An 18,515-nucleotide genomic window follows, 5' to 3' on the forward strand; every position below is an offset into this window, starting at 1 on the left:
AATCCTTTTCAGTTGAGAGGGAGTAATCGTGCTTTAAGAACTGCGATTAACAGAAGACTTCAGAGCTATTAGAGGATTTTAGTGTTTGCCAGATTTTTTGTTATATCTTCTTTAATAAGCTCGCTAGTTTGTTCTCAGACTATTCATATGCTTTTTTATAACAAAGTAACAATGTGCTTTTATTGTGTCGTTACCATTTTAAGCTTATTCCGTTGTGCGTTACTTATATTGTAATTTATTCAAACACTTTTTTTCGTGCTATTTGAAAAAAATATACAATAAGGTAGTGTTCAATCTGAGAAATAATTTATTGAGTTAAATGCTGTTTTTATTGCCATGATGAATTAACAAAACAGGTTCAATAAATTTTAAATGGGCAATAACATATAATAAAAACTATGCATATTCCTAATGTTATATGTCACGTTTTTTTAATGAATGGCATCGTTTACGAGCGGCTTCTTGTGTAAATATATATATATATATATATATATATATATATATATATATATATATATATATATATATATATATATATATATATATATATATATATATATATATATATATATATATATATATATATATATATATATATATAAATGTGTAAGGGTATCTCAACAAAGGTTTTTGGGTTTACTTCACTTCAAATTCATCAATTCTTCTTATTGACCAAACATTTGCCTCATCGGTGATCAAAATTTTTCGTTGGAATAGAGGATCAAGCTGAATATTGTTTTCGGCTCATTCACCGAACCTACGACACGCATAATGGTCATTCGGTCTATTCATGGTGAAATTTCAAAACGTACTGACTTAAAATCAACCGTCAATTTGACAGTTGATTTGTAGTTAACCCAGATATTTAAAAAAAACATATTACTGAAACCAACAGATAAAAAATATTTTTCATTTAGATCACATTTTTCCGTAATCCGTTTCACATTTGTTATCGTGTCTTTATAAGATTAATTCTTAAACATCAATCGGAAGTTCTAAAAGGTTCCTGAAACCTTGTGATCTTTAAACTTAAACCCTTAATTCTCTACTTGAAATCGTTAAGGTTCGATTTATTGATACTTAAGTACCTCAAAGCCCGTACATTATTTTTATTACTTACTTTTCAGCACGATATATTATATATACACAAAACTTATTTTTCATTTCATTTTCTATATTGTTTAATATTACGTTAATATTTTGTCAAAGTAATATTTTTCCCATCTTTCTTCCAAGGACAAAGTATCGATTTTTTTTTAGGCGTTGCTATATATCTTCATAAATATTATGTTTGTTTCTAGTTTCTAGACTTTTTACACAAGTATATAGTTCTTTCAGTACGTCGAAAAAATGTAAAAGTTTTTATCTGAAATTAAATTATTGTTAAAAGAAAAAGGTAAATACAACATTTTGAGTGTGTCCAAATACTTGTTCACCTTATACCTTACCTATTATAATATATCTTGGGAATGTTAGAAGGGGGGCAGGGAAATTTTTGAAAGAAAATTCTTACAAAAATATATTTAAATCAATTTAATTACAAAAAAAATACATTAGCGAAACTTTAACATTAACTTAAACTAATCTTATCTGCTATTAAGCTTCTTTACATCTCACCAATAGATGTCTCTAGTGAAGTTCTAGTGATTCAAGAACAAGGTTTCTAAATTGGTTCATATATATATATATATATATATATATATATATATATATATATATATATATATATATATATATATATATATATATATATATATATATATATATATATATATATATATATATATATATATATATATATATATATATATATATATATATATATATATATATATATATATATATATATATATATATATATATATATATATATATATATATATATATATATATATATATATATATATATATATATATATATATATAAATATATATATATATATATATATATATATATATATATATATATATATATATATATATATATATATATATATATATATATATATATATATATATATATATATATATATATATATATATATATATATATATATATATATATATATATATATATATATATATATATATATATATATATATATATATATATATATATATATATATATATATATATATATATATATATATATATATATATATATATATATATATATATATATATATATATATATATATATATATATATATATATATATAGAACGTCCGAGAATTTGAGTAGTGTGGTTGTCAATAATGGGTAGAATTGGTGAATGTTACAGTGTGTAAAGTGATCACTTAAACCAGCCTATGACGGTCGTCAGCCCCGTAAATGCCCAGACTTCCATATTCTTCTTCATCTTGATGAGATGTTACAAAATAAAAAAGTAAATATTATTATTTAATTTAGCACATTTTAACGACAGCAAAATAAATATTTATTACATTATGGAAATCAAAATTTTATTATTTTTGACACAATTATCGAATAAATAACGCAACTATCTCAGAAACACTGGAAACCAGTTACACATTTTTATTCTTGCGGTACGATTTGTGGCCAAGTTAATCAAATTATAAATTACACAGCGTAATTAAGAACGTTTTACCCTTTCACTCGAATATGTCGCGCGTTTTGAAGCTGAATAAATATTTATTAATAAGACCTACAAACGTACATGAAGCATTCTCTAATGATGAATACAATTTTTAGGACATTCAATTTTGAATTTTAAATGAGAACATAGGACGGCTTTGAATGTCAACAAATTTTGTGTAAATTTTTTCTGATTATTTATCTTTACTGTATTATATGTATGTGGTGTTATAATGTTGTTCCTCAAACACCTTGTGGCGTCCAATGCTGTATGAAAAAATTTACGCATATAGTAAAAAGTTTCATAGTTCGTACTCTCTCGTTTTTGCTACCTTTTTCTTCTTCTTCTTCTTCTTTTTGGTGTAGGCCTTGTAGCCTGTTTTCAAGAGGGACCAGCCTCCTGCAATGTCGATTCCCAGCTCTCAATATATGTCTTTGGTCATCTGCCTAGGAGTCGTCTACCTTGGGGATGGCCATGCAGTGCAATGTGGGGGCGTCTGGATGGTTCCATTTTCTTCATATCTTCAAAGTAAATATGTTGGAGACAAAAGGATTGATATCTCAGTAATACTGAAACGAAATATTTTTTTACGAAGGTAAAATTTTAAAATATTACCAACTCTTTATTAAAAAAAAATTGTTTGTCAAACGATTTCGAGAATATCCGAGAATTCAAAACTATATATATATATATATATATATATATATATATATATATATATATATATATATATATATATATATATATATATATATTTATATATATATATATATATATATATATATATATAAATATATATATATATATATATATATATATATATATATATATATATATATATATATATATATATATATATATATATATATATATATATATATATATATATATATATATATATATATATATATATATATATATATATATATATATATATATATATATATATATATATATATATATATATATATATATATATATATATATATATATATATATATTTACATATATATATTTCATCAAATTATATATAAATAATTTGATGAAATATTTTCCTTTGTGAGTTTATTTAATATTTTATATATTAATTATAATTTATAGGTAGCAAATGACGGATTTTGTCTATTTTTTCCATAAATTAATCATCTTATTTACTGTTCGAAATGTGTTGATATTATTTATAAATTAATCACAATTTCCCATAAGTTTCTCGATGAATAATGTAACCGGAGGGAAGTTTCTCAATTACTTTAACTATTTTCTTATTAATTGAGCACAGCAAACTAATTCCTTCCAATCTAACCATTGAAAGTCGAGACGTAGAACCAAACCTTTTGGATGGGATATAATTTTTTTACGAAATAAACTAACTAAAATAACGTTGATTGAAACGAGATTTAAAAAATGCACAATTTAATAAAAAAACTTGTAAATAAAATACTTAAATCATTGTTTATTTGCTATTATAATTTGAATACCTTAATTTTGCGGAAAATAATCACAACTAAATAAAGTTGTACAACAAAACCACTGCGATATGAGGTCTTATTATAAGCTCGAAGATTACCAAATTAGTTGGAAATAAGCATTTACCATCGCTTAAAACTTGTAGATATATTATATATGCAGTATAAAGTATCAGGTACTTCACATAAATTGTGTACATACTATGAGCACAGACAAAAATTTGAAGAGATCTACGAAATTTTGATGCGTAATAATTTATCGAGGAGGCTGGAATTTTACGCTGCAAAATTCATGAAAATATAAAAATTAATATTGGATTTATTAACAAAGTTTATTATTTTAGCTCTTGAAGGTTATTTGATCACATGATGCTTAAAATCTAAAATAAACAAAAGAATTATCGCTAATACTGAAAAAAATATGCTTTTTATTTCATGTTTTTAGTAGATGGCGTTCCAACTAACGAACGAATTTAAATACAATATGTATACGGTATACAACTTCCTAAAATCTAAATACGATTACTTAATCATATGCAGAATGGTGAACGATATAGCCGACGATAGGTCGAAAACCGCATTTTTTTTTTGAAAAGCACTTCTTTTCTGTTGATATTTCTTTAAAATAAATTATAATTGGATACAAATATGAAATAATTATGCTCAAAGAGTAGAAAGGAGTGTCTGCCTATTTCTAATAGTTACTTTTTCGTCCATAATTATTTCATATTTTTGTAAAAAAGAATTTAAAAAATTGTGAAATAATTAGTAAGAATAAAAATTTCATATAAAATATATCTAGCAGGAGGCTAAATAGTTCAACAAAACTAACCAGAGTAAAATATCTAGAAAAATATATCACATTTCATTTTAAAAAGCTATTGTTTAGTAAAATGAAGATATATAAAAATTAATAATATTTTTGTCTTCACACAAATAGCCAAACAGTATTTGTTTGCCTTTCCAAAGCGTTTTGAATATTTGATTACGTGAAAAAATGCAGCTATCAGGAATTTTTTAATTGTTTTGAAGCTTTCCCGATAAAATTGTCTATTTCTGAAATCTCTTTATCATTGAAGCTATTGTAAAAAAAAATCCTCCGGTTTTTCAGGAAATGGATACCAAATCAATTATTTTTAAATACTTTTTCAAAAATTCCCTGTCATTCGCAGGATACTCCATTTCAGTTATTTGTTCTCCTAATATCCGTCATTGCGATAAAAAATGTTTTCAAGTAAGATTTGTTCCCATTTTATGACAGCTTATGAAAAATTCCTTGTTCCGTGCCTGAAAATAACATAATAGTCTTATTTGAATTCAAACTCTCCTTGAACAAAAAAACATGACTTTTCTGACGTACCAAAATATATAGTATTATATAAATGCCATTTTCGATTTCTTTCTCATTAAAAGCAATCCACTTTTAGGAGGGATGAATTTTGCGAAACAATATAACTAAAGAAATACTTTTAGTTATGTTCTAAATTAATTACATTTACGAATAAAACGTTGCTTTATTTACTACCTTTATTTTTTGCTAACACTTTTCTTTTGAAAGAAAACTAAATGTTTTGAAAGAAAACGTCCGATAAAATATTCTCGCCAAGCAACCTACCTCAAACATTATCTCGAAACAGGGTTTTTATAGATAACAAAGGAACAAACAAAAATATTAAATAATATATTTTATATTTATTTTAGATACCGGCCGAGTTTCAATATAGAAAGAATTGTCAATCTGTGATTTTCAACGTCAGGCTTTAAATTACTGAACGTTGTGAATAAAATAATTTGTCAAAATATAAGCTGCATAAAAATATGAAAATCAGATTTTCAGGCGTTTTCTAGTATGTTAAATAATCCCAGTTCGGGTCTTGCATATAAATGAAAGGGTCTTTGCTTAAAAAAAAGATTTCTAAATTCAATCGTAGATGCCTGTTGAGAACTCAATCACGGAAAGTCATGATATTGATCAAATATGTATTACTTCCAAAATCTGAGTACAAATATACTGAGATTTTGGATTGTCTGTAGTGTGATTGTCAATCATGGGTAGAATGGTGTAAAGTGATTGCTTAACCAGCCTTATAGGAGGTTGTAAGCCCTGGAAATACTCTGACTTCCATAATAAAAAATACTCTTGAAAATAATGTTATTTTCCTGAATAACTAACCCCTTGTTAGATTTTCTAAGGTGGCTAAGTTCCAGGGTCGCTCACGTATTTACAAAGCCTACTTACTTTATCCTCATCTAGCCGTATCCGCTGTTAATTATGTGAGGCTTTGTGAGGGAAATCTGGAAACTTGATTTCTCACGTGATCACGTTCGGTGAATATCTTTTTTCTAAAATACCTATTCCGAATCGATTATTTACAAGTACCTTCCTACCATTGAGAAATAATACAAATAGCAGTGTAGAAAAGGACTTTTAATTAGTTTCAAAACTATGTAGTGAAAAAATTAAGTAATTTATTTTTTAGCCATCTCGTATATGAAGTTGTCTACCAGAGTTTTGATCTTATTTAAGCTACACCCAATACTTATATTGAACTGCGTCTGTACCCGCATGTATAACATGCGGTGTCTACCAACTATATGTATGTACTTCTTCGGTTTATGTACCCTTGGATGACGGGTTGGTTTATTTTACATTTTGATCTTCGTATAATATAACTGACATATCGAATCACATATATCTAGATACTGAGAAGCACTTGTACCATTACTTCAATATTTGTAATTCTATCCATCAATGAGATTTTGAGTATCTTTCAAAAAACTTATAACCAAATCCCTTCGATAATAAATTGATAAAGAAAGAATTCTTCTTGTTACCCTCATCCACACTAATGGTGATGGTCACTGCATCAAAGTGATGTAATGTTAAGTTAATCGTTCATTATATGTATGTAAGGCGATCGGTCTAATACTTCAGGTTCCAGTTCAGTTCAGGGTAAAACTTAGCTTATTTATTGTTTTGGCGTTTGATTTGTAGAACTCCATTTTAATTTATGTATTAATTTTAAATCAAACACAGATTTTTTGAGTCTACTAAAATGTATTTTATTAACAAAAACACATTAAAAAATTATTGTGACAATTGTTTCGCCTTGTTAGGGCATTCTCAAACGAATGTCATTCGTTTGACATTCGTTTGATAAAGCCCTAACAAGACGAAACCATTGTCACAATATAATTTTTTATGTGTTTTTGTTAATAAAATACAACTTAGTAGACTCAAAAATCTGTGTTTGATTTAAAATTAATACATAAAAACTTAGCTTTATTGTTTTTTTACACTTTTAATCTATTTACAACATTTTGAGTGTGTCCAAATACTTGTTCACAAAATCTGGATTATCTCCGATTGCAGGAGTTATTTTCATGTTATTTTTTGACATCTCATCAAAGATGAAGAAGAATATAGAAGTCTGGGCATTTACGGGGCTGACGACCAAGAACAACGTTTCGGAATTGCTTCATATATATAGAACTTCCAAGAATTTGAGTAATGCGGTAGTCAGTAATGGGTAGAATTGGTGAATGTTACACTCGTGTAAAGTGATCACTTAAACCAGCCTATGACGGTCGTCAGCCCCGTAAATACCCAGACTTTCATATTCTTCTTTATCTTTGATGAGATGTCAAAAAATAATATGAAAATAACTCGTCTCTTTCATACCCAATGGTGCATGGGTCACTGGTGCTTGGGGTATTTTTCTTAAGTTCATTAATTGATACAGCAGTCACTTCGTTTAATAATCTATCCGTTTTTATTTTTATTTAACTTGGTAAATATAATGTTTTTATCAAATAAATTTTTTGATTCTCCTCACTCTTCTCAATTTTCTGGGAGACATGTCAACAGTAAAGTGTACGATTTGTCTTTGATGACGCATTTTTTATTGATAGTTGTTCGGTGTGATTGGTGTTCCTGAAATTACGCAGAACATTGGTTCGTTGGCTCCCGATAATAACCGAAGATATCATCAATCAATTAAAGATTGTTTCACTTGCAATATACAAAAAACGACCTGGTGATGGATATGCCTTTTAAAAAAACTACCTGGAGATAAATATTGCTTTAGACGTGGAAATGTTCCATGACATGACAATATATATATATATATATATATATATATATATATATATATATATATATATATATATATATATATATATATATATATATATTCTGCTCCATTCATAAAAATATCTTTTTACCTCACAAATGTACTACGTGGGTGAATTTATTACCAACTAGTTGACTCTTTTTATAATCTTAATATTTTTTAAAAAATGTTATACAAATGTAAAACTTGCTTTATATCGAAAAAAATATTCCATCATCACCTATATTTTTTTCTTTCAATCATGAATGGAAATTTTTTTCAAATTATTTCAATATTATTTTCATAGATAATCAGATATTTATATATATATATATATATATATATATATATATATATATATATATATATATATATATATATATATATATATATATATATATATATATATATATATATATATATATATATATATATATATATATATATATATATATATATATATATATATATATATATATATATATATATATATATATATATATATATATATATATATATATATATATATATATATATATATATATATATATATATATATATATATATATATGTCCATGGAAGCCAAGCTAGCGGTTCACAACGGCGTGCTAGTACCGACACTAATGTATGGAAGCGAAACATGGAACTGGCAAAGGAAGGATGAAAGCAGAGTGAATGCTGTTGAAATGCGCTCCCTCAGACGAATGTGTGGAAAATCATTGTATGACAGAATTAAAAACGACGATATAAGAAAGGAATGTAAGGCTGAACGAGGAATAATTGAAAAGATTAGAAAGAGCTCTTTGCGGTGGTATGGACATGTGGAGCGAATGGATAGCGAGAGAATGACTAAGAAAATATATGTGGCGAATGTGAGAGGGAAAACAGAACGTGGACGACCGAAAAAGACTTGGCACGATCAGATTAATCTGAACCTAAAATCTGGCGGTGTCAAAAGTCTGCGTAATCGGAGGGCATGTATGACTAGATGTATGGATGTGAAGGAGGCTAGGAGTGTATGTCAGGACAGAAGAGTGTGGCGTTCCATCCTCTCTGCCTACCCCTGCGGGGAAACGGCGTGATGGTAGTAGTAGTAGTAGTAGTATATATATATATATAAATATATATATAAATGTATATATATATATATATATATATATATATATATATATATATATATATATATATATATATATATATATATATATATATATATATATATATATATATATATATATATATATATATATATATATATATATATATATATATATATATATATAATTTTCTTTATAGATACCTCAAACAAAATCCACCTATTGTATAATCTAGAGAATAAGTCTAATAAACTTCGTCTAGACGCCTGAAAATAAGATCAACGTGTTGACTAAGTGCTTTCGTGCACCTGCAAAATATTAAACTAACCAGCCAATTTATAGCAAGTCTAACCATAATACAGTTTTTAAAAAAATATGCAAATTTGAGTGTTTCGACGGATACTGAATTTCGATAAAATAATATTATTTTTCAATGATTTTTTAGTTAATAATGTGATACAAGCATAATGTTTAAATAAACTGTCATTCAATTGAATAGTTTCTACTTAAGAGTGTTAAGACACGGAATTTATTCTCTATCTATCAGCTGAGTTTCTATAATATTTTCGTTTTTCGTGATCTCTAGTCTCATGATTCAGGTACCAGTAAAATATTTCAAATAAATGGAGTTGAAAAAATATGGTTAAAATCACTATTCAGGTCGTTTTAACGATGACCGTAACGAGACCCACGGTAAATTGTCAAATAATAGGTGAAATATATAAAGTATTTCAATGGACATTGATAAAAATCTCAAAGATAATCCCAATAGTCAACTGTGAAAAAAGTTAGATTTTTTTTGCAATTCAAATATGTATATATTTTCATTTTTTTTTCTTCACGTCATTAAAAGTGTTTTATTAATTGTTTCGGCATTCAATTTGTAGTAAGACATGAAATAGTAAAAGAAAAATATTTGTTTTTTACCAGGTTTTTTTTCTCAAGTGGTAAAAAAACAAGTGTTTTACTTACGATTTCATTAAAAGCGTATTTTAGGGAGTAAAACATACTTTTACTGACGTAAAAAATATTTTTAATGACCTCCACCACTTAACAGTGGTCATATGAAAATATTGACACAAAGTCTGTCCGTATATATGTTTTTCATATTAACTTTAATGATTTAAAATATTGGTTTTTCAAAAAAAGTATTCACGTCAAGTTTTTGTCTCCCCGTGTAAAACAAGTTAATTTATATTTTTATTATTTATCATTACAAACAAATATGTAATGAACAATTTGTAGGGAAAAAAAGTGAATTTATTATTTTTTTCCCAAAACCATGATAATATTTTTTATCATCCTGGGTTTAGCTTAGAACTTATTTTTTTTGGTGCTCTTATATTCTAAAATACGATACGCTGAGAAAATGTTCTTTTGCAAGCAGTGTTAATTTGGATACTCTAAACTAAAGGTATCCTAAAAGCTCTACATTTTCACATTCTCATTATACGGAAAATGAGAAATAATACCTCCCTATATTCACACCCCCTCATTTCCTCATCGTTATCACAATTCATTTGAAGTTGAAATTATACATTTAGATGAAAATTAAAATACCGTTTTTTTTTATGGAAACTCTCGTTAAAATTGGATGTTCGTTTTTGTAAAAATATATTGATATATTTTAAGAGCTGCCTGAGACAAGGACAATTACTCTCAAGTCGACGTCAGAAGGACCTGACATGACACACACATAAAAGAGGATCAATAATTAAAGAAAACACTTTGTTTTTACCACTTGAGTTTTATTATAGACTACATGTTTCAGAAGCTAAACTTCCATCATTCAGGTCTGTATAATAACTAAAATATAAAATATAAAATTGTTCTATAAATAAGGAGAGGGAAAAGTAAGGGGAAGGGGTTAGTCAAGGAACGGAGTTTGAAAACAAAGGAAAAATTGAAAGCAATGGCGAAGAATTTTGAAACAATATATTATTTAATAAATTATTATTAGAATTCAGTTTTTTTTTTTTTTTTTTAGTTTTTTTAGTTTTTTTTGGTTTTTTTCTTTTTTTGTTTTTTTTTTTTGTTTTTTTTTTCTTTAATTATTGTAACATGTCTTACCACAAAGTTAATGCCGAAACAATAAATAAAATAAAAGAGGATCCATTAAAAAAAGTTTCGTAAATTTGTCTTATGAATAACTGATCGCTTTACACGTGTAACATTCCCCCTTCCATGCATGATTGACAACCACACTACTTTATATAAGTTATATATACGAGTACATATGCTTCAAATGAAAACATCTTCCACATATTTATTTTTTGGCACCATCTTTGGTCGAAATCAGTTTATTTTATTAGAATAAACATTCATTATTCCTTGTTTTATTTGATTTAAGGTGCTGTACACCATTGCCAACACAGTAGGTGCTCCCGCCCCTGGCGGCCAGTTCGCGCACTACAAAGAAGATCTCCATCTGTATGCACAAAGGGCGTTCGAGATGTCTCCAGAAAGGCATTACCGCCTCTTGAACGTAGCCGGAGAGGAGAAGCCGCCAATTGTCGTCCTGTCAGTGGTGGTATTGGAAGCTGATGGACTGGAAGCAAAAGATGCGAATGGTTAGTGAACAAAATAATATGTGAATTATATTTTTTTCCTTATTTTTGCTTAATACAGATGGCCGTGGTTTCCTGGAATGATCTAGGATAGTATGTTCTGGGATATCAAATGATCCGACTCAATAATTTTAAAGTTAATATATTAAGTCAAACCCTTATGCCTTTTTCCAAAAAAATATTATTTTACTTATGCGTCGAGTATGTATTTACTAGATTAGGGGTAGGGTGGGTGGTATTTACTAAGTAAAACTGAAATAAAAAGTAGGGGTTGGGAAGCTACGGCCGCGTAGCTACGTTAATACATCCATTTGACTTTAACCTTTTTTTATTATTATTATTAATATAATCTGAATATCTTAATAGATAAAATTCAGCTTCCATATTTTTGTGTTTGCAAAACTTGAATAGGAATCAATGGATTTACCTGAATTTGTACAAATGCGGCATTGTATTGAATTAGATAAATGAATATGGCTCTCATAAATGAAAAAGTTCCCAACCCCTTTATTGGATCATAAATAAGTTAGATAATTATATAAATTTATTTAGATAATTATATCATCAAATACCTATATACATAGTTCATGATATACATAAATCAAATAGTATTATTTCCTTGAAATTTGTTGATATTGTGTAATATTTCAGTTATCATACAATTTTTGTTCCCACTCTACATAATACACTCTACTTTGTAATGACGAATTTCATCAAGGGATTTTCATTTTCCTATATTCGTACGATCATTGCTGATTTTGCCAATCCAATTTTTCTTCCTATTTATGCTGCACACTCGGTATATTAAAAAACATGTACACTCAGATAATAATCTTATCGACTTCTGCGTATTCTCATAGATTGTTGGTTCCCCCCTCCCCGTACCCTCATTTCTCGATTGCGTGTTCAGATGTATTTTAAATTCATTTTTATTCTGTTCTCATAATTCAAATATTTCAGAAAACTTCTTTATAATACCCAGAAAAAAGTTCATCATGTTATATATTGTACGAACATTCGATATAGTATGCAAGCTTGAAAATATGTTTTCCTTATTAGAAAATAAAAAATAAGTCAATAAGTAAGTTATGCCTTACGTATTGAGAATAGGGGTTATCTTTACAAATGTAATAATTTTATTTCTCGGTATAACTGTACATATTTTATGCTTACATATTGTAAATAACATATAACACAGAACAAATTCAGAAAATGTGAAAATGATCAAAATAAAAATAAAACATTTTTCTGATATTGTATGGCAATAATACAATATTAGAGGTAGACCTACATGAAGTGAGAATTCAGGGAAAAGAAATTGAAATAAAGACAAATCGAACAATTACTAATTTACTTTTGTGTTTTCATATTGTTTCCTGTTAATTCGCAAATTTTGTATATTTATACTGAAAAACCTTAACAAACGAAAATATGTTCTTTAAATATATTCTCTTCCAAATATTGAAATATATAAAGGAATTTTACCTATTTACATAAGTAAACGTTCGTGTCTAAATATTAACGTTGTGGTTATTACTGACAAACACCTTTTATCTCCATTTAAAACGAAGGATTTTAATGAATTCCTTTTAAAGTTGGATTATACCACTTTGCATATAAACAACCACCATCTGTGTTTTTACTAAAATTATGCTCGTCGCTTCCCAAAACGGTGGATTAAATTTTACATGAGAGGATGTGAGTTTTCACAATTTTTATTCCATTTGAATCCTGCAAAATTAACGGTTTTTTTTGTCACCTTCATTGAATCTCCATTTATTTGTTTTTAAGCGTTGAACTGTTCCACCTCCGAAATTCGTTTTTAAATTTGCATTATTTGATAAGTGTTGCCAGGTCGCTGGTTATTTCTACGCTTGGAAAAACTCCGTTGGTACATACAGTATTTACATAAATTGAAAAATTCGCAAATGTACTCGCGAACTCAGTTCTGAATAATATTCAGGTAACGAAGCTGTAAAAATAATGAAAGAACATCCAGGAATTTATGTTTCTTTTAACGCAATGATTAATAGGTTGAATTAAAAAAGGAAAAAATGGGAATTGCGGTGCGTTTTACAAAATCTATTAAGAAGTAGAACTTTTTTTAAATTGTGGAATATTATCTCTTCAGAATTCATTTTATAGAATACCATTTTAACAAAAAACGTTTGCTAGAATCAAATTTAAAAAATTTTGCTCACTTATTTCAAACAGAAATTTAAAATAACCATTTTTTTAAGATGGTGACGAACACAACAGGGTAGAATCCCAAAAAATCTTATTTTATACTACACATGATCCCCCAACGATTTTAAAAGAAAAATTAACGTAGTTAATCAATGCAATTTCATAGCTTTTGAAGTGGATTTAATACCTTTAAACCCCAGTAGCAACCCTCGTTTACCTTAATTTTTTTCACTTAATTTTACGGTATACTGGTTTTATGGTTATATTTCATTGAATGGTTTATGTAATGTTATTTTCTTTTGTTGTATTTAAAATAGTAAAAATACGCCCCTTGAAGGCTTGCACTCTTAAGCCAAAAGTGTGAAGTAAAGATTTTTTAAAAACATCTCTTGATTATAACATCAAACAGAATAAATCGATCATTTTATTCCTAATGCAAATCCAACAAAACTGAAAAATTTACTTATAAACAAGTACTTAGCATATTATTAACCTAGAGACTAAAGGTCCATATTTATATATATGGTTTATATGTCTGTTTTTTCAGAAATAACGTATTCGTTCACTAAAAGCATATGTTGTCAAAGAAATAATTTATCATAAGTATCCGGCGGCTGAAAAATAAATTCTCTTCAATACGATAAGGTAATATGATAAGACTCCTTGAAAGTAGGTTGCTGCTAGGTTTCCTTTTTACGAGTGCTACGTTTCATAAAAAGGAATTAATAATGAGAAATTATTATTATATGCGTAAGAGAATCGTTTAGGAGTTTATTTATAAACGTGATAAATCAAAAAATCTTCCAGTTGAACTTTGTCAGCAGTAAAAATAACAATTTCCCGTAAAAATTACTTATTGAGGCAACGACATAATCGCTTATAGAGATAATGGAAATGAATGACGTTTGCATGTCTCATTAACGTGAAATGATGTTTATTTTGATAAGAGGTTATCTTTACATCTGGAATGTATTTTATCATTTTTTCTACCAGAAATAAATTGGAAATTTCATTTTTTGATTCGACAGTCAGTTTGTGGTAATATCTATCCATTTTTATTATATGTTTTACTTGGTAAATACCACAATTTCTTAAAATCTATAGTGACACGCGTTTTGATGCATTCCGCATCATTTAAAAAAACCTTAAAGTCTGGGTATATACAGGGGTAACGATCTGTCATTAGCTGGCTAAAATGATCACTTTAAAGTATTGTAGACCATTTCACCCCTTATCAAATATCCATACATATATTATGAAGTATTGTAACAATTCCATTCGTATTCTAGTTGAAATACTTATATTTATCCCCCGTTGTATAAAAATACCTTTTTTCGAATTTATTTTCTTGAACCCAAAAAAATATTTCAATTTTTAAAGTTTAGTTTACCAATAGATTTAAACAACAAAGATTAATGAATAACTGATGAAATACCAACCACCGACTTAATGTTGATTTTCACACCGGGGGTATGCAAAATAGAATAAAACTTCCAACTCTCCTAGATTAACGGAATGGAAGAAATTTCACCAAGTAGACAGACAACCTTTCTGATAGACTTTTTCAACAAAACTCCCAACTTTATACTCTCAATTTATTTAATGATACTTAGTCTTTAGCTTCACCAAGATTTTTGAACTTTCACTAACTCTCGAAAATTTCATAAGAACATCGATATACTTTTTTGAACTCATTGGGAATACATTTTACAAACATACATTATGCATTATGATATTTATTTTAGTGAATAAAATCTGAGCACGCATATTTTAACATACAAATCCTTCAAAGAACCGATTTTTAAATTACATTTTAGATTTTCTTATGTATTTATTAATAAATAAAATGAAAATAAAAATATCCCAGTAAATCGGAATATTTTTAACTTAATATTTACCCGGTACAGGGCAGAAAGTGTTGTTTTTGCATTGTGAATAAAAGGTTAATTCGGGTTTTACCTAAAAAGATCTGTTGCACAGTAAAAAGTTCAATAAGTGGCGTGATATTTATTTTTAATACATCTTATTATATTTTTAAAAAGGATCTCTTGAAAAATCGAGTTTTTTTTATATTTGACGTTGTTGAAAGGAGTGAGCGATATATCATTATTACAATAGACTTTACTGCATTTACTGCTGCTAAAACCATTAGTTAAATTCGGCAACCTATAATATAATAATAAAATATAAATGTTCATTTGTTAAAAATCTCCTTAACTTATTCACTAATCAATAAGTAAAAATATGTTTTTTTTTTTTACATTTTTAATGCAATGAGAGCGCCATTTGTTTAACATAACAGAAAACATACGCAAAACCAAACGTTGCTTATGTCGGACAGCGTGCTTCTTGAAAGCTGATGAAATATTGTTAACCCACAAACCTTGAATTAAATTAAACATAGTAGAAATGTATGCTTTCTCTTTTCTTTTTTGCATTTAACCAGACTGAGCCACAGCAGCGCGTAGTGGAGTAAAGCTAATTATTCATATTGTTAAAATGCTACGCTCTCAACGGGTTTAATTATCTTTGTAAAAAGTTTACTTCAAGATGTTTTAAGCCTCTGTTCGTAATTATTTTCGGATTTGTTTCGTTGACGGCTGACAAATACCACTGACAGACTGAAGAGTTGGTTGATTAAAATAAATAAAAAAACTAAATGGAAATAAAATTACTTCTATAGGATAAAGTCGGTGTTTTAAGCTTTAAAAGATTATGATTTGAATTCATTACAGTAGACTCAATCTTAAGTAGTCCTTGTTTGAATAATAATACAATATAATAACTTACTAAATTACAAGTCGCTAGCGAGAGCCATTACTTAATTTTTTTCCATTATTTCATTACTCCACATTTAAGATTGTATCTTCCAGAAATCGGAAGACGTCGAAATAATATCATCTCTAGATGTATCATAATAAATAGCAAATTTATACAAACATTTAACATTATACTGGCTTAAGGTTCAAATTCAAACATACACCGTTTTTTTATTATTAGATTATTAAAATACGCAATCACGTACATTATGACGTACGGATAAGAGTCATAACGTGACGATGTTTATTTTAAAGATTATCTTATTTTGATATGTTGCAATAACTGGTCTAGGTAGGAATTCGCTAGGCTTTTAATGGAAGATATTTATTTCATTTTAATTTTGTTTGACTGATCATCCTGATATTCCGTTTAATAACACAAAAGATTACAAGTTCTTCATAAAAATATAAATAAAATAAACGTCCATGATTATTTAAGAAATTTAAATGAGAAAATATTTGTTTCACCAATACAAGTACGCCAGTGTTAGTTTGTATAAATATTGCTTTCAACGATAAGAATGGTAGTGGGAGAAGAGATCCAATTGAGAGTTTTTAGAAGTTCTGAATCGTTGTAAATAATTAACCAAAGGAGAGATTGGTAACGGAAAGGGGTAGACGAGGGAATTAAGTTGGATGCCTTCGAAAGGACATCAAAAATCTTTTAAAAGGATTAAATTTCTGCCCCAGTACACTTTCCAAATTAATAACGATAAATAATTTGTTGAGAGATGTTTTCGGTCTTAAGGCTGAAATAAAACTTGCAACTCTTAGAAAAAAATAAGCAATTAATTTTAATATTTAGATACAGTATATTTACATAATTTTACTTGATATTTCATAACGCATATTTTAAAATAAATAAATAACTTTATTTTAGCTTAATCATTCATTCAAACCTTTCATCTGCGTTCAAGTAAAAGTCGATTTGTCCAAAAATGTTTTTTTTTATATTATAATTTTTATTTCTCAGTAATGATACTTTTCGTTCAAAAGTAATAATACTTTTCGTTACATTACGTATCGAATTTCATCGCGCTTTCTTGAAGTGATAATTGATAAAAATGACTCGTAATAAATCATCTTACTCTTATTACTTACTTTGTAATGTTTATAATACAGTTTAATTTTTTAAATGTTCCTAGACCTCTTGGAATTTTAATAAATCCGTCAACAAACTTGTAAATTGTATTGGTAGTTAAGATCGAATTATCGGTTCTTTTATACTAGATACGAGTACGTATGTATATGTAAAGTAATACATAGTTCCTGTCAAAAGCAAAAAAATTAACCAAAAAAAGTGGATTCCATGGGAAAGTTATCGTTTTCCTACGTAGCGTGGATAACTTTTATACTGCTTCTATTTGATTCAGTGTCATTAATTTTATGATTATGATCGACAGATCGGTAAATTTTAAAAATGCAAAGTCGTTTGAAGGAAAATCTAAAATATTTTCTACACTACGTAGGTAAAGTGTTATCTTTCCACTGAACTTCCATCTCTGATCCGTATTAAAAAATACAGAGTGTCAAATTGACGCCGTTCTACTGAATAAACATTAAATTATGTAATCAGACAATTTTTCAACATTTAGTGGGCAAACAAAGGATATTGAGACATTTTAATATTTGTTTAAAACGGAGTCTGAATATTTTATAATTTCGTTAAA

At 27.2% G+C, this 18,515-nt stretch overlaps 1 protein-coding gene across 1 annotated transcript in view; it reads left to right on the forward strand.

Moving 5' to 3' along the window:
- unc-13-4A (BAI1 associated protein 3) overlaps positions 1-18,515 on the forward strand; it is a 110,005-nt gene that overhangs the window by 32,038 nt on the left and 59,452 nt on the right. The window contains exon 4 of the mRNA XM_088266626.1: positions 11,623-11,842. Within this exon, the coding sequence (XP_088122752.1) occupies positions 11,623-11,842 (220 nt within the window). The remainder of the gene's footprint in view (positions 1-11,622; positions 11,843-18,515) is intronic.

Source organism: Brachycentrus maculatus, unplaced genomic scaffold (genome assembly GCF_059751285.1).
Source record: "Brachycentrus maculatus isolate JH-2025_06_01 unplaced genomic scaffold, ASM5975128v1 h1tg000272l, whole genome shotgun sequence".
In the NCBI taxonomy this organism is placed as follows: Eukaryota; Metazoa; Arthropoda; class Insecta; order Trichoptera; family Brachycentridae; genus Brachycentrus; species Brachycentrus maculatus.